General features: G+C 33.1%; 2 protein-coding genes across 3 annotated transcripts; one reads left to right on the top strand and one right to left on the bottom strand.

The window, feature by feature from the left end:
- Positions 1-1,172: 1,172 nt before the first annotated feature.
- On the top strand, positions 1,173-6,214 carry Karl (lipocalin/cytosolic fatty acid-binding protein Karl). 2 transcript variants are annotated; one of them, XM_072521989.1, is made up of 3 exons: positions 1,173-1,410; positions 4,076-4,301; positions 5,736-6,214. In XM_072521989.1, exons 1-3 carry the CDS (start codon positions 1,276-1,278, stop codon positions 6,050-6,052), a joined length of 678 nt encoding a protein of 225 aa, XP_072378090.1. In that variant the 5' UTR covers positions 1,173-1,275; the 3' UTR covers positions 6,053-6,214. The 2 variants fall into 2 exon arrangements, with proteins under 2 accessions (XP_072378090.1, XP_072378091.1); XM_072521990.1 differs by having other exon boundaries at positions 1,330-1,410; positions 4,063-4,301.
- A 145-nt stretch (positions 6,215-6,359) lies between these two features.
- Positions 6,360-18,600, bottom strand: LOC140434018 (uncharacterized). Its single transcript, XM_072521991.1, is given in 10 exon segments — positions 6,360-7,215; positions 8,971-9,069; positions 14,304-14,539; positions 15,294-15,544; positions 15,790-16,016; positions 16,178-16,381; positions 16,693-16,914; positions 17,044-17,277; positions 17,368-18,005; positions 18,007-18,600. Coding segments are annotated over 10 exon segments (2,652 nt in total). The 5' UTR covers positions 18,473-18,600; the 3' UTR covers positions 6,360-7,140.
- Positions 18,601-18,663: the final 63 nt, after the last annotated feature.

The following is an 18,663-nucleotide window of genomic DNA, read 5'->3' as shown; positions in this document are numbered from 1 at the left end:
GCAATGAAAGGCCTTAATGATGATGATATTTGTTTCGAATCAAATACAAAAGATACACCAGAGATCCACCACATAGCGTGCTTTCGATGGTGCTGGACAAGCCTGAAAAATATTTTTACAACGTACAACCAAGGGCGACGGCACAGGAAGGATCTAGTAACTTTCGTCGGAGGTGTTACAGGTATTACCGGCGATTTTGAGCTAGAATTATATTAGCTTGTGCACCTGCATTTAACGTAAAGGTCATATATACTTTATAATTTTTAAGTATCTGTAATATTTCTTCAAAATTACCATCAGAACTCTTAGCATTTTATGTTAATTCGATACAAATTCTTGTTTTGTCAATTCATCTTTCTTAGTTTCAGTTAATTGCTTAATGTACAAGAGTTGCACAAATTTGCATCTTAGGATATTAGTAGCCCAAACACCTTTAAAGGGTAATATTAGACTCGAGGCTTACTTGACATTAGCTGATAAAACGAGTAACTAAGAGAGCCATAATTTGAACAAGAAAATAAGTCTTTCTTTGGCAATATCTGGAGAGCTACTGTTATTCCTTTTTGTGAATCAGACAATTTGTATTTAACATAGCTTAGGTGAAAGGCAATAAGGTTATTGAGGAAAAATTACCCGTTTTTGGTGTAACATTTCTTGAGTTTGTCGAGTTACTTGGTTAAAATTATTTACATTAACTTTAAAACGCTTTGGGTTTTGAGATTATTATTCCACTAGCTAAAGTTATTGGATTTTAAAGACCTTGTTTTGATTTTCCAACTTTGTGATTCACTTGCTCTGTATTTACTAAATTGGAATGGTGAATTTAGTGTAAAGTTAAGGTTGTCAACTTTTTCGGGCCATTCCCGTATTCTAGAATGTTATTAATGTTGTTCTTCATTTCAATGTTCAGGCAATTTTTGCATGTTCGAGCAATAAATTTCGCTTTCTCTTTCCATGAAAAAGTTTTTTTTAAGTAAATATCACATAAAAACAAAAATGGTCTTCGACGTTCATTCATTAGAACAAGTAAGTCATTTCAATTATAATTACCAATTTACATTTATCTATATCGATATCGAATAGCAAATACAGCTTTGTCTATCTCAACTTTATTTATATTTACGAAACAAACTGTAGAGATATCCATTAGTTTACTAGAATTTATAAATATTTCGGACACATCAATAAATATTTTGATAAACGCCCACCAAAGATGATAAAACGATGACACAAAGGGAAATGCTTGAAATTACTCTTATCATTTAGTTGTTCAAAATGGACAAATGTGTGATTCTTTTTGCAATAATAGGAATTTTTGCTGTAAATAATGTGCAAACAAGAAGAAATAGACCAGAGGATAAAACAAAATGTCCTCAAGTGCGAGCAATAAGGAATTTTGATTTGCAAGAGGTAAGAAATTTGTCTCAATATTATAAATTTTCATCCAATCAAGTTAGATCAATTTTTTTTATAATTTTTGGTGTTTTTTCACTATTTTATTTTTTTATTTGTGAGCAGAATACACAAAATCAATTATCAACCAGATATTGTGTACTAACAGATGGAAAATAGTTAAAAAAATCTTAGATCTAAAAGCTGGAATTGATCGTGGAAAATCCTAATTAACAAGCAATCACACAAAAACTCTAATAGCCTAAGATCCCACTGCAGGATTACTATGTTCATAACATAGTTAATCAAACTGACATTTTAACATACATTTAAATTTAGTACAATACATTTATAATAGATTGCCAGTCAAAACGTGGCCGCAAATATATTTTTAAATAAAATTCGCTGCTCATGACGTATGTGCATGTTTTTTTATTTTAAATTAAAACTAATTTTTTTCTTAATATGATGATATAAGTTTGCCTGAGAAAAAATGGTCGAAAATTAGGTTTGCCAGCTGTTAAAAACGCGAGGTATCAAAGATAAAATAAAAGACAGCTAGCGCGCAGCGCTACTGGTTTTAAGTGTCAGTCTATTTTATTTTATCCTTGATACCTCGAGTTTTTAACAGCTGGCTAAAAATTTGCTTTAGTTTTACATAAAAAACATGCATATATGTACGTCATGAGCAGCGTATTTTATTAAAAAAAAAAAATTAAAATTAAAATTTTTGTCATAAATTAATTACTATTAATCGATTTAAAAATATTTGCTGCCCCTTTTTGACTAGCAACCTATTATCAATATATTTTCCTAATTGTAAATTGTCCCTCTGGATTCTGGTCTGCAGGGGCATGTCGATGAGGTCGTCGAGGATGGGATGGGTTGCGTCATCTTCAGCATCGTCTAAAAGCATAGTAAAGGGGAGTCACCATCTTGGCTTTCGGTCGGTTGAGGCCAAGCAAATCTCTCTACTTCGGCATCAGAGTCGTGGTGGGGTTGCTCGTCTTGCTCTGGGTTGCGGGATAGGTGGTCTGGCAATTCGTTGTCTTTCCCTGGTATATGGACGACTTCGAAGTTGTGTAAGAGGAAAAACGGAAAAGTTTTGTCTTGTCATACTTGTATCTGTCCAACCAGAGCAAGGCACGGCTACCCGTGAACAAGGTGAATCTTTTGTCTTGTAAAAAGTGCTTATATTTTTTCAAGGTCCAAACCACTGCAAGGCATTTCTTTTCATTGATGTGGTACTTTTGCTTTGTCGGTTTTCGTTTGGTGGAGCTGTAGACCACTATCTCTCTCTCGTTTCAAGTCCTTGGAACAGATCACGATATCTGCATCACCAAAACCTAGAGTTAACTAACTCTCTAGAATTTAATTTCTCGTATTTATATTGCCCCGTTGTTCTGGAATTCTAGTGAAGACCCATTGTGATGCCAGGACGTTCAAATCGAACGGGCACCTGTTTTTTGAGTATTTTGTAGACTAGACTGGTTGCTTCATCGTTAGGATGGGGATCAGTAGCATAGTCAGCGAGCTGACGTAACAAATGTTTTATAAACTAAGGGTACGCAATTTTTTAACCATTTAAGAAAACCCTAATTACTAACAAAATGATCAGATACAGATAATTACATATATACAAGAAATGAGAAAATCAACCACAATACAAGAGAGCAATATTAAGACCAAAGATGTGAAAAGAAGCAAAATGTAGATACCAAACAGGTACCTATGGAAGCGTCATAACAAGACTAACCCTAACGAAAAACTTCACAACACTACGAAAAGAGGGAAAACTAGTAACATGGAACCAATTCAAGAACAATCAATACGACAACTCTAGAAACAGCTCCTTTAACAAAAACAGAATTTAGATAAAATATAAATGTTACAAAATAATAATAAGAAAAAGAAGTATGTATACGGAAAATGGTTTAGCACAGAAATGAGGAAGACTATAAAAACTTTTGAAGAAAGAAGGAAATGTGAAAAAAGATAAAAAACACAGAATTATATAATGAAATAATAAAAAAATGTAGCAAGGAATATGAAAATTGGGAAATATTGGGAGGATTCATACAAAACTGAAAAGAAAAAGTTAAACCAACAAAAATTGTATAAGTTGTAAAAGTACAAAAATGGAATAGTTTATAGAAAAAAGTAGAGACTAAAGATAAACAAGAAAAACGGAATGCCAAGAAGTACTCGACAGACTGGCCGAACATTACAGTGTCATATTAGTATGGATTCCAGGTCATCGGGGAATATAAGACGACGAAAGAGTGCCAAAAACACTCCCGTGACCAGATGGGGGCCTAGATCCGAACTTAACTCAAAAACATTTGGTGAAGTACATTGTAAAGTATATATTGAATGGACACTTAAGGCTGAAGCAATGCGGAAAACAAGCAGGAATTAGCTCTTAATTATACTTTTCTTACTAGGGATGCATCAGTCAAGGAACGCTTGCACACAATGATACTATTTCATGGGGACCTCAGCTACCGTAGACCGTTAGCACTTTTGTACAATAAGAAGTGACTCCAAGTGATATCATATCTGTCCACAAGATGGAACTATCTCATCTGAAGTCATTAAAACACATTAAACATTGGTTTATCCTTTCGTCTTGTCCTTATTTATAGCGCCTATATTATAACTATCAAACAGTGACATTTTTTAGATGCTAGGGACATGGTATGTCATAGAATACTACGCTAGTTCTGAAGAAGCTTTATCCTATAGATGTATGAGGGCCGATTTTGCGATGTCCACTTTTGAAAACGTCAACATGAATTTCAACTATAGTTTCGTTGATGATCCTATCAACGAAATACTTACTGGGAATATTTCTTGGGTCATGCCACATCCTGAAGAGCCTGCACATTGGGTCCATTCTGAAGACACTTGTAAGTACTAATACAATAGTAGTGAGTTGTCTAACTGTATTTAATAGTTTCAATAGTTTTGTATCTAGAATTGCATACCTGATTAGGCTGTTGTACAAGGTGGGGCAAAAATAATCACCCCATTGGAAGACGCTATAACTTTTTAAAAAGGCGCCAAATGTCAATTCGGGTTTGACATTTTAGAAAGTAAACAAACGAAGAATATAAATCGATAAGTCACAAATCGGTTTACTTTGCAAATATGCGGAATAATTGTTTCCATTTTTTGCGCAACAATTCTTCGGCTGTGTTGGCGCAGCGCAGATTTCCTGGCCGTCCGATACCAACAGGACAAACACTACGGCGTTTGGTCACTCGCTTTGAAGAGACTGAAAGAGCACGAGATACTTCCAAGGCTGGCTGGTCCCGAAGCAGCCGCTCTGCTCAGAATATCGCTACTGTTATCCAAGATGTCGAAGAGGAACCCGGGACATCTACAAGACTATGTATCGCGCAATTGGGCGTTAGCCGGCAGTCCATACGCAGAATTTTGGTGAAAAATTTAAGATGTTACCTTACATAGTGCAGATCTGTTAACTGTTGACTGCCAAACGCAGTCAAATTTCAACGAAGATGAGGACAATTTGTCATCGAAAATTATCATGGGCGATGGCTCATTTCTTTCAAAACTATCGTTTCTGAAGCACCAAAAATCTGTGTATCACCCAATAAGAGCCATTACACCTGCTCAAAGTTACTGTGTGGTATGCTATTTACGCTGGAGGAGACCACAGGCCTTGAGAACGCCGCAGACAAAACGACGACTGTAGACGGCGCACTCCAACAGGATGGTGCAACATCGCACACTACTTGAGCCATAACCGATATTTTGAAGGAAGTATTTCCGAGTCGCATAATATCTCGCTTTGGTGATTAGCATTGGCCGGCTAGATCACCCGATTTAACCGTTCCAGACATATTTTTATGGGGTTTTTTAAAGTCGCGGATATACGTCAACAAGCCTCATTCTCTTGAAGCCCTTAAGGAGAATAGTCGCCAGGAATGCGAGAACCTGTCGCCTGAAGTTATGATAAGAGTGATGGAAAATGCCATAAAACTGGCCCTTATAGTCATTACCTCTGGCGGCGATCACTTGGCTGATATCATTTTGTTGACTGAATAGATTAAATAAACAAATTTCACAAGCAGAACAAAAGTTTTTTATTCAAAAAAATTACAGCAAAAGAACATCGGGTGATTACTTTTGCCCCACCTTGTAGATTATTTTGGGGGAAAATCGGACATGCAATGACATAATTGTAAGATCGTCGTGGATACTATAATAAACTGTTTTATTTATCATATATCAAAGAACTGAATCTCTCTCACCGATCTTTATCTATTTCGTGTGATATGTTGACTTACATATCAAGAATACCAATTTTGCATTTTCAGATGAAGGAGTATACAATACCTACGTTTTAGACTCAGACTATACATCATGGGCTCTTTTATTGCACTGCGCAGAAAAATCGAAGGTGCCCAGGTATCTCTCCAGCTTTATAATGAGCCGAGAACCGAATTTAGGCAAGAACGTCATATCGTATCTCAGAGACAAGTTGCCCAGATACGATATAGACTTATCATATATGTTTGACATGCAACAATCAGACTGTAATTCTACTATTAGTGATATTCCACCTTCGTTGTTAGTTAACAGACCGGTCGTGGCGACTAGACGACATCCTATGAAACATCACCATAATGAATAATGAGATGTATATTGAATATCTGCACGTATTTTTATTCAGAAATTTAGTTCACAAATAATCCAAATAAATTGTTTTTTTTTTAATATATTACTCCAGTCGTCAGAACTTCCCTCCTCTTAAAATGAACTACCCCCTCCCCTTAAAATGAAATTACACTTTTATTATTTACTACTACTAGAAATTACTGCTTCGTTTATGGATTATTCTGGTCTCTTAGATATCTGTTCGACTTACCTTTATAGAATTAGCCATTTTATAACGAAGCAATCATTTTCCCGACAATAAAAATAATAGTGTTTTTTCAAATAAAGATTTTAATAATCAATTAAAATTAATTTTTATCATTCATGAGAAGTCTGTTAAGCAATCTGATCAGCCAATAATTTAAATGATTTTGACACAAACAACAGTTAAAGAAATCTGAAAACTTACGTCTTTAGTTAAAACTTATTAAGAATTAGAATATAGGTATGTTCTTCCTTAAAACGGTCCCGTCTTTTTGTATCATTTATTATAATTGCATCATGTGTGCACGTGGTTTTGTTGACTTACTATAAAAATTTTAGTTTTCTATGCCTGAATTTTCTTTAATGCTTCTGAATTTTTGTCTAATTTATGCTTATATTTATTTATTCAATATTTTGCTTTATTTTCTTCTTAAAAATTTCCTCTATCTATATAATCACTTGTTTTAAGTTTTTTCTTTCATTTCTATACTGTTACTATGAAGTTATTCTATTATAGATTATTCATGATTTAGATATCCTTTCGACTTATCTTCAGAGAATACGTCATTTTGTATCAAACTTAAATCGTTTACCACAGAAATAGAGATTAAATCATTATGACAGAAACAACAGTTACAAAGAACTGAAAACTTAACTCTCTAGCTAAAACTGTTAAGACGTTCTTTTGTATCGTTTACGTCATAATTATTGTCTGGTCTCTATGTACATTTATTTTTGTTGTTTTTAATAAGTGGTTTAATAAAATATGATGACACATTTTATGTATAAGAAAATATTTATTATATTTTATAATATTTATATAAAACTAAAAAATAATATATAAAAATTAACAATCTTGTTTTATTTCCAAGGTGGTTTTAGCCCTTTGCGTTCTCTATGTGATCCTTTTTGGGCATCTTTTCCGTCGTCCTTATCCTAAAAAATGAGATGTTTAATATTTCGGCTCATTAATGCTAATTTATAAAACATATTCGCAGATAAAAAAAGGTTTTTCGTGTTCTAATTCAGCGCTCATGAAATATTGAATACAGCCTTCTTTGGCGGACCCAATATTACCCGATTAGAGTTAGCTCCAAGCTAGTTCTGGACTGCAAAATGGCTCTAACTTCCGTTTCAGTCGATTTACTTAAGGTTATCTTAAAGAGCTTTTATCAAAGATGTTCTAAACATATAGACTGGTAGTGAGACAGAATTTGCATACGGTCGTTTTTGGCAGGACTATCACTATCTACATATATAGTCTGGCAACATTAAGAATCTTATAAGCTTCTATGGTTGGCTACAAGCTAATTCTGGACTACAAGGTTGCTCTAACTTCAGTTGAGATGAAATTATTGGAGTTTCCTTTAGCAGTGGTTGTATGGACCGGAGATATCTGAACCCTTCAGTATTCGTCGAGGTAGTGTTAGAAAGCTCCTATCAAAGAAGTTGAGGACTTCTTATATGAGGCTATAAAACAGGTTAGGATCCTCTGGGCGTCGTCTTTAAGAGTGCCACAGTCCAAGTTTTTCTGTAAATTAGACAGCACCGATACGAGGTTTGTCTTTTTCCTTTTACATATAGCCGCTTAGAGGCCGCCACCGATAAAACCTTCCGACAAATGTAACCTAAATGTTTTGTTGATATAAACCGAGAGTGTCAAAGAAAATGGTCGCAACTTTTTTGTCAAAATCTGGTCATGTGGCAACAATCGCTTTAGAAGATCGAAGAACGGTTAATTCTGATTGGTTTATAATCGTTTTTTTATCAGAAGTTATTGCGAAACTCCGACAAAACAACATACAACGGCGAATCATCCTACATGAGGACATTGCAAGTGCTCGCACTGACCAAAAGACAATAGAGTTTTTGGAGCTTCAAAACATCGAATTGTTAAACCATCCACCGTAAAATTCCAACCTAAGTCTCAACGGCTTATTCACGTTTCCAAATATCAAGAATTCAATGTGTGGGCAGCGATTCCAGTCGCCAGAAGAAACCATCGATGCCTTTAAAACAGCGATTTGCAGGTGTCAACTGTTACACCAATTGGTTTGAACGTATTCAAAAGTGTATCGATCTTGGTGGGACATACTTTGAAAAGCAATAAAGTTCTGTAAGTCTATATATTTTTTGAGGTTTATGAGAGATCGCAAATTCTTGTATCTGGCACTTAACCAGTCGAAAGTTAGTCTGGTGAAGAAGCTTGTAGTTTTCTGCGAGCCACGAGTATTTTTAAGGGATTAGATTCCTGTGAGTGCGGTGACGGCTTGGATCTTGGTGTAGACCTACAACCTCGTCCTTGACAAGTAAATGGAAGCTCTGATGAAGGTAGGTCTTTTGATGCGCCCGAAAACTGAACTTTAATTGTACCCGAAGGTTAAGGAGCGAGACAGTAGATTCGCTTTAGGTAATTTAAGTATTTAATGGCTCAATTTAGGATCCTCTTCCAATTTAGTATTTAGAAATCCACCAATCCATTTATTCCTTCCTGTTTTTGAATTTATCTTTATTCTAATTCTCAGAAAACTAGTTTTCAAGACAAATATCTATTCTCGAATCAATATTAATGTGTAATTATTTAAAACCCCCACCAAAAGTGACTCCCCAACGTATTTAAATATAGGAATGAATGTATAAAAAATGTCTAATGTAAAGATATTGTAAATGTTTGATTTTTTTTATACTTACTTGAAAGTATGAAAACTTCTCGTTCAAATCCAAACTTAAAAATTCAGGTTCCCTGGCTGTTTCTTGTTGATTTGGATTACCAGATGCTTTATTCAATAACTGAAGGAGAAAATTATTTTTCAAATCAATTTCTAATCGATTTCAGATCAATTTTTAAATAATTACATCATACATGGCTTAGTTTATGAACGCAGAGTAAAAGTGTCGAAAAAAGTGCCAAAAATAAGTCGAATAGAGTTTTAAAGGAATAAAAAAAAAGTTTTAATTGCGTTAAAAGTGTCGATCAAGCCTCAAATTAGTTTGAAATGGGTCGAAAGTCTGAAAAAGTAAAAATCGTTGGAAAATCGTCGAAAAAAGCGTCATGTGACGAATAAGTGCTCAAAAAAATTCAGAAGGACAAATGTCGAATAAGCGTCGAACTGAATAGCGTCGTAAAAATGTTACGATTGTAAAAACCGTCGCAATAATTAAGAACTCGTCGAATAAACATCACAAGCGTTTGAATAGTAGTCAAAATTTAGTCAACAATTTGGAATAGCATCTAATTCGTTCTAAAAACACCGAGAAAAGTGTTTTCCTAGCATCAAAGAAGTTGAAAAGTGAGAAGTCGTCAACCAAGTTTGAAAGATATCAGAGGTGTTTTAGAAGCTCAAAAAAACGTAAAAATCCTTAAAAAAGCGTTAATAGTGTAAAGAAAAATTAAAATAGTTTAAAGAGCCACAAAAAAGTATCAAAGGTGTTAAAAAATGTCAAATCACGCTAAAATACCCTTGAAAAACGACAACAATGTGTCAAGGGAGTTGAAAAAGCGTTGAAAGAGTGTCAAATGCGTTAAATTGTCAAACAAGCAATAGAAGCTTTATCGAACAAAAGTGTTGAAAACACGTAACATTTTTTGAAGGTGCCATGTAATAATCAAAAGCGTTTGAAAAGCATCGATAATGTTCGAAAAATACTCAAAATCGTTAGAAAAGTGTGAAAGAGACAAAAAAGTCGAAAAATCGTGTGTTTAAATAGTACCTAGTCAAAAGTGTCGAATTGCGTCAAATGCGTTTTTTATTGAACAATAAAAAAAATCCTTAGAAAAGCGTTATAACGTTGACATAGTTTAAACAGCAACGTAAAGGCATCAAACGTGTTAAAAATGACAAATAAGCTTGAAACTGGGTTAAAAGTGTCCAAAAAGTTTAAAAAATGCCAAAGAAAATCGTTAAAAGATATTTAAAAACGTCTAAAAAATATCAGATCCGTTTAAGTATCGAAATAGCATTAAGAGCGTTTGAAGAGCATCAAGAAAAAGTGTCATTAATATCTAAAGAGCGAGAAAAGTGAGGAATGCGCCGAAAAAACGCCAAAAGCATCCTCTGACGCCATCATTTTGTTAACATAGCTGTCATTTAAAAACTTATAGTGATCAAAGATCAAAGTGTGTTGAAATTACCTACTTTTGAAGAAGTAAATAAAGAAACCAAATGAATATTGAGCAACGTTTGCAGATATTTCGGACAGATCGCATTCGGTGCATTAAGTAGTCTTGACTGTCTTTATCTACGATTATCAACATCCATATTCGGAATACCCTTAGACAAGGTGAGAGGGAGGACAGGTAACGTTCATTTAATAAACTTTCGAACAGTGAAGCCAGTTTCAATGTGACCGCCATGTTTTGTGACTGTACGTTGCCCATTACTACCTCCCGCAGGGTTACCAGGTCTGCTGATTTTTCAGTAGATCTACTGACTTCAACTTCAATTTACTGATTTACTGAAACACTATATCGATCTACTAAAAAAAATGTAATGATAAAATCATGTTCAAAAAGTGATCATCATGTCAGTGATCAATTATAAATTAAAAAAAATCTATTTATTTATATACATCTCTTATTCTCAATCTACTGAAGAAATAAAATATGACCTGGCAACCTTTCTAGTTCCAGTCAATTCCATACGTCTACGTGTCCCCTCTCTTTCCTTGTCTAAGGAAATAACAGCATTAAAAAAAAATAGTCTTAATAATTACCAACATTTTAAACTGAAATTGTATTTAAAAAAAAATGAATAATGTTTTATAATGTTCGTAATTAAATTTAGTACAGTATTATAGAAAATTTAAAATCCATTTTTCAGTGGTTTCAGGTCACAAAGCAGTTCTGTTATGTAATCTACATAACCTAATAAATCTATTTTTCTTGTATTTCAATAAAAAACTATAAAAATTTGCAAGGATCAAAGCAGCACGTTTATTTTTTTCTTTTAGTGTATACAATAAATGCGATCACAAGCTAAAAGTATCTTCTTGAAGACTCTTGGGAATTGACATACGAGCAAGAAAATGTAACTGAGGCCCTAAAGAAGAAAACGTATCAAAATCATTGGCAAATATTTTTTTATAATATCTAACCTGAAAGTAATGAACAATAACAAAGCAACATCACGATAAAAATAAATTAAATTTTTATATTAGAATTTAAATGATGATGAAACTTATTATACGATAACGGTTGCATATCTTATCCATGGTTAGGACACAGTACATGTAACCCCTTTTCTTTTTCTTAATGGTTAAACTTTTAATACTGATCTCCACACAAGCTTTTTTTATTTAGAATTTAAGTTTGTGTTGCTTATTTTGATATTTCTTGGCAAAATATTATTATTAGTATCAGTTGGGAATATGATCCAGTAATTGCAATATTTTTTTTCTATTTTTACACTTCCTTCCTTTCAAATATATATCGCTAATACTACTCATAGAGAATAATAAACAACCGGTAGTACAGTACATTTAACCAACTTACACCTCTAAACGATTAGTGGAATTTGCAGAAAACCTTTCGTTGTAGTAAAAGGCATGGTAAACTGCACTGGTATTCTTCATAAGATTATACTTTGCTAAATTTTAGGTATAAAATAAATATATGTGTCATTAACCCATTGTTCATAGTTTTGTATATTTTGTCACATTTTTTTTTAATAAATATATTATTTAACGTAAATTTCTTTCACCTACTTCTTTAATAATTTTTTTCTAAAACAAATACTACCGTGCTAAGGATAATTTATATTCAAAATAGATATACAAAGTACTAAAATATCACTTTTAATTTTTGTTAAAAAATACTTCGGAGTAAACTAGAACATTTTGTCAATTTAAATAGTGGTGGTTAGATTGATTATATGTCTGTTAGAGTGTACGTTTTTGAGACGTCTGCGATTACGGGTTAAAGTTAGGGTTTTGGTAAATATATTTAACTTTTTATTTTCAAATGAAAATACTTGTACTAAAAATAAAATAATTGTGGGAAACATTTTAATTTGTTTATGTACGGTTTCCAACCATTTCTAAACTTTTTATCAAACATAATTAAATTACCATCGGCATTCCTAATGATCATTCGGCTAATTTGCTTAAGGTGTTTATGATCTTTGTATGCGGTTATATTATATTTTACATCTCAAGCACAACAGTTAGAAAGTTTCTGTCATATTGATCTAAACTTAGTATATTGTAATTATTCAAACGTGTAGTTTTAAGTGACCATCATGCCTAGACAAGTTGGATATTGATGAATTAATTGCAAATAAGCATAAATACGTTACCATGGAAAAAGTCAATGGTGGACCTTTAAAGTCATTATTATGTATAAATCAACGCGTTTGTGACGCACTCGGGATAAGTGAAAATAAGCTAAAAACTGTAATGAAGACTGTCAGAGATTCTCAAGATCATACTATGAGTGAGTATCCCGAAGACAAGAAAACAACTCGTAAACATTCTAGGAGCATTGACTTAGAAGAGAAAGACAAGTTTCTGAAATTAAGAGGACTAGCCTTTGGAAAGTGTTGAGAGATTTAGGATTTAAGGTAAAAAAAGAAAATAATAGTTTACTTTTATGCGAAAGGAGTAGTGTGGTTCACAAAAGAATTATATTTTTGAGAGAATATACTAAACTTAAATCTGAAAATGTAACATTCGTATACTTGAATTTTTGCTCCTCATTTTATACAAATTAACAACTCTAACTGATAATACTGGCAAAAATATTTTAATCAAAGTAATTAAAAAGATTATGGAGAACTCCAGTGCAGTTTACCGTACCTTTTACTACAACGAAAGGTTTTCTGCGAATTCCATTAATCGTTTAGAGGTGTAAGGTGGTTGAATGTACTTTAGTTATCAGCGTTGTAATAGTTATATCGGCAGCTGCTTCCGATATGAAAGCAGAACCAATAACAAAGTGTTAATGCAGTTTGAATTAATTTTGAGAAAGCTAGTTTTATACTTTTAAGAGTGTAGGCGCAAAATTTCTGGCCAATGCTTTTTAAATGCATTTATTTTTTTCGAATCCTGAGAAATCTAATAAATATTTTTGAAAAATTTAAACGCAGAATGAAAGATTACATTATTACCGTGGTCTGAAAGTCCCTTAGAATAAACAAAAAGTTTCTTTTGAATGAGATATTCGAAATTAAAAATCACTCTTAATTTTCTCTTCTTTCTCTTCCCTTAACTTACTAAAATAAACATTATAGAAGTTTTCAGGGACTTTCGGCCCTCGGTAATAATATAATCTTTTATTCTGCGTTTAAATTTTTCAAAAATACTTATTCGTTTTCTCAAGATTCGAAAAAAATTAATGCATTTAAAACACATTTGCGCGAAATTTTGCGTCTACGCTCTTAACGCTAAAATTCGTATTCTGAACCAATTGTTTCTTAACAAAAAAGGTCGCATGAAGTTAAATTTAAGTTGAATGCAGTAAATTTCATTATTTCTGTTTTTTCAGTATAACTTCACCGACCTACTAAATGCTGCATTGTCACTGGCGACGAATACTGGCCTAACCCGCTCGTAGACGGTGTTTTTTCTAAATTATCAGAATACTTCTGGCAACTAAATAATGGTGAACTATTGTAGAGATGTAGAAAAAAGAAAATCTAAAAATGAGTTTGTTATTGGCTGAAAATAAACAAGGAAAATGCAAACTCAAGAAAGATTAAAGCGGAAAATGGTAGATAAAAGACAAAAAGAAGGCATAAGAAGAATAATTACTGCTGAGTTAACGTTTTACACCGTTGCCACGTTATCTCTTTCTGTATCGTTTTTCTCGTTGTTTTTAATTTGTTTTTATAATTTTTATCAACAATTCATATTGTTGTTCTTTTATTTCAAGTTTTAGCTGCAAATTTTGTTGATGATCATAATTTTAAAAAGTCTCACTGGTTCTTCATGACAAAGTTGCCAAATTTCACAGTTATTCACATTATAAATTATGTAACCGAAACAGACAGTGACTGAATTAACCGTATAAATAAAAAAATGTTACTTACAAGACTTAAAAATTGTTGAATGTCGTTGTTGGATAAAGCTCGACTCGCGGGGTTTCTACTAGAGACGGGAGTCTCAAATTGTTGTTCCGAATGGTGGTTTCCGTTTCCTCCGTCGCTCGCACAACCGGCGTCCTCGTTTTTGGACTTCTTTTGTGGGGCGGAATCCTCTTCTTCATATTGAGACAGTACTTCTTCGAGGTTTTTGTAGGATTTAGTTTTCCAGGTGTTCAGCTCATCTGTAATATGCCGTATCTCTTATTACTGTTACATTTAATGACCGACACGGTCCGTAAGTTAGGCCAGGTTAGGTGTTATGTTAGGTTGAGATAGGTTGTTTTAAGTTAGATATAAGAGACATCCCAAGGTCATGAAACGTATTAAAAATAGTCGAAGTAAGAGTAGTCAAAAGTTTAGAAAAAGTATCTAATAAGCGTTAAAATCCTTGGAAAAGTATGGAAATAGAGTTAAAAGTATCCAATATGCGTTAAGATAGTGTAAAAATCGTTGGAAAAGTGTCGAAATAAAAGTTAAAAATGTCAAAAACGCGTCAAAATAATTTAAGAGTCAGTGTAATACCACAAACGTGTTCAAAATGCCGAATAAGTGTCGAACGCGTTTGACTGACGTCGAAAAGTAGTCAAAAATGTCAACAAAAAAAACAACAAAAGTACTTGAAAAGCGACGAAAAAGCTTCAAAAAATATTAAAAGTAACCAATAAGCATTAAACTAGTGTCAAAAAATGTCAAGATAATTTGCAGGCCGTTGTACATAATAAAAATGTCGAATGCGTTGGAATATCGTCAAATTATTTCAAAGAACATGAGAAATGTGACTTCTAAGCTCCAAAGGAGTCAGAAAAAGCGTTAAAGTATGGAATAAGCATTGAAAACTTTTTTAAAAATACTTATGTAGGTTAGGTTAGGTTATGTTAGATTAGAAACAATAAATTCCCATAAATCATTATTTATATCGAACTAGTCACTGCTTACCCATCGTATTAAATGCAAAATCGTCATTAAGGATCGGGCTTCTGCCGTGCGTGATAATTTTCAAAGCCTCATTTAACTGCGACTCCATCACTTTAGGCACTTGCTTGGCAATGGCCAAACTCCGTTTCTGGAACTGCTCTAGTTTGTATTGCAAACTCTCAACCTGCTGTTTGTGCTGTTTGATCTGAATTTGGTATATTTCAGTTTCTTCTTGGTGCTTCTTACCCAGCAACTGGACCTCCACTGAATGCCTGGAAATTGTTTATTTTGTATTAAAAGAATTATACAAAAAAAAAAACAGGTTTTCCTGTCTTAAAACCAGGTAAAAAGTAAAGAAATCACTCAAGAACAAAAAACAAGCAAAACGAAACAGAAAAAAAATAAAGGGAGAGAAAAATAGTTGTCTTAAAGTAGTAACATTATAATGTCCACAGACATACCGACAGGAGAAAACAGTTGCAGCAATTTGCAAAGATCAGTAACAGTTTTTCCTTACTTTTCTAATATTTGTTGAAGGAATTGAGCAGCAGACTTCGAAATCGCCTTTTCTCTTTTAGTGACTTCCTCCTTAAACTTATTTTCTTGTTCATCCAATTGGCACTGGAACTCCTTGAGCTTGTTCTGCACTAAAAGCTCTACTTGACCTTGATAAAAGTTCCTTAGATCTACTTTGTTCAATTCTGACTGCTTTTTCACCTTAGATAGTTCTTCTTGCAGTGAATTCTAAAAGAATAAACAATCACTAAAACCACTACAAAAAAAAAACAGAAATAACAAAAAAAAAATAACTAGATGTATTGAATTTTCATTTAGTGGATACTATTGTACATAACTGGGAAAATTCCCAAAAAGCTCAAGATAATATTTAATAACTTAATACATACCACTTGTTTTTTGTAAGATTCTATCTCTTCTGTTAATTCCAGTATTCTCTTGTTGAGCTGTGTCTTTTGTGATCGTTCTTCTTTTAGATTGTTTTCTATCTGATTATATTCGTTCTTCATTTTATTAAATTCAGTCTGAAACATATCCACTGCCTGTCTATTTTGAGTGATTTCATTTCTGGCAGCTGAGAGCAGTGTTTTATTCTGAAAGGTAAATGATTATGAGAACTATGTATCTTGAATTTTGCATGACTAGGACAATACTTTAGCCTAAACACTAGGAGGTTATGCTAGGTTATGTAAGGAACCCTTCTCGGCATAGACATATAATACAAATAGACTGATTGCTGTAATACAATAGTGTTCCCGGCTCATTGGAAAGTGATGAAGGGACTGCTTTGCATCAGTTTTCTCTGTTGCACTGGAGGAACAGGCTGGTATTGCAACAATCAGCATATCTTGTATTATATGTCTATGCTTCTCAGTTTAAATATAAAATGTTATACTATACTTACTTCATTTAATTCCAGTTCCTTCTGAGCTAAAATTTCTGACATTTGCCTATACTTTTCACACTCTTTAGCACAATCTTTTTGCACATTTTCTAATTTCTGAACCAAGCTTTGCTGCTCATTACTCAGTTCTGCACATTTCTTTTCTAGCATGACTGTCTTTTCTTGACTAGTATGAGCTACATTTAGAGCTTTTTGTACTTCATTCTCATAATGGGCAACTCTCTGAAAAAACATTTCTTTGGTTAAGTATGCTATGAAGTATTATTAAGGAGAATTAATTGAGAAAAAGCAAATTAATGTCAGAGGCAACATCTATATGTAATAATGATAAAAAAAAAACAATAATATTACCTGATCTGCATCTTCTTTTTCATCAATATGCTCATTCTTCAATTTATTTATTTCAAATTCCAGTTCTACTCTATCTTTGTTACATTTTTCTAACTTACTGACTAGTTTATCCAAAGCGTCTTGATATTTCTGTATAGTTGAGTTTTTTGCATCATCAACTTTTACAGCCACTGACATCTTTTGTTGTAGTTCTAAATTCTTCACCTGAAGCTCTTGAATTAAGTCTTCACAATGCTAGAAGTAGTAATCACCACATAAGATCAAGAAAATCACATCACAAAATAAACTGATGGATGCTAAGAATGAAGAGATTGTTTGTCTTACCTGTCTTCTATATTTTTCCTCTTGTAGCTTTTGTGTCAGTTGACTTCTGGTTAGAGTGTGGTTTTCTGAATTCCAAATATCAGCCAAATTTAACAAACTCAACTGTGCACCTAAATTATCACCTACAATTGTGTGCTTACTTTTTTGTTTATGCTCACCTGCATTTTCTTTACTTCTGGCCTTCTTGCTGGGATCTTCATGCAGTTTTTTATGCAAATGAAGAACCTTAAGGGCATTGGAATGTATTGGATCCGTTAGCAAGTTGGTTTTAGTGTTTTTTGTTCTGTTGTAAGCTGTAGTTTGAGTTGAATCTGAACTACTATCGCTACAAGGTTGATCATTGAATTGCAGCAATTCTTGAACAAAATTGGAATTTTCTTTTGAGTTGTCTGCAGAAGTTTGAACATCTGATTCTTCTCTTCTTTCGTTTTGCCCAATTAATGCTTCTTGAACTCTAGTTTCCAAATTATGTACATTATATTTACCATCTCCCATTTGCCAAGTTTTTTGCCTAATAGGCTCATTTCTCCTTTCAAAATGCGTTACAACTTCAGGTTCATTATGTTTAGAACCACAATTTTCAAAGTCATTTTCTAAATTCCTCACAGCACTTATCCTTTGAATAGTTTTTACTTTAGAATGTGTCTACTTCATTGAGAAGTTGGCCATCTTTTCCTGACCTTGTGTATTTGTTTGAATATGCAGCTGAAGGTGATAACTTTGACTGTAATCCTACTCTTGGGTTTCTAAGGTTGACATATTTTTTAACATTAGGACTATTTGGTAAAGAATTCAATTTAAATTCCATAGGCTTTTGTGGACTGTTTTGAGCACTAAAAGAGGTACACAAATCATCGCTACTATTGCATTTCTTAAAACTTTCTCTTGGCCTATCCATTCTAAGTGATTCTAAAGAGTTGCTATAAAAACTTTCACAGGATTCAATTGATTTTATTCTGTTCTGAAGACTACCAACTTGCTTTATTAGATTATCTACAATGTTGTAATACGGTTGGGCCGTTTCGGAATGTCCAAAACCTGATTCTGTTGCAAAAAAGTCAGGAGGAATCAGTAACAGCTCATCTGTATCATCTGTATCAGTCATAACTGTTGATTTCTGTATGAACTAGGCGGAACCACCTATTGAAAATCATTTCCTGCAATTAAAACATTTCAAAATTACTTTCGTTACAAAAAGTATTGACCAAACTTGGAAATAAATAAGCATTAAAGACAAACCATAATATTTAAACTGCCAAACAAATTTTGTCAACAAACATTTGACACATAACCAAG

The sequence above is a fragment of the Diabrotica undecimpunctata genome, chromosome 2 (assembly GCF_040954645.1).
Source record: "Diabrotica undecimpunctata isolate CICGRU chromosome 2, icDiaUnde3, whole genome shotgun sequence".
Lineage (NCBI taxonomy): Eukaryota > Metazoa > Arthropoda > Insecta > Coleoptera > Chrysomelidae > Diabrotica > Diabrotica undecimpunctata.
Note: the sequence above shows the minus strand (reverse complement) of the source record. Positions and strands in the feature narration are given on the sequence as shown.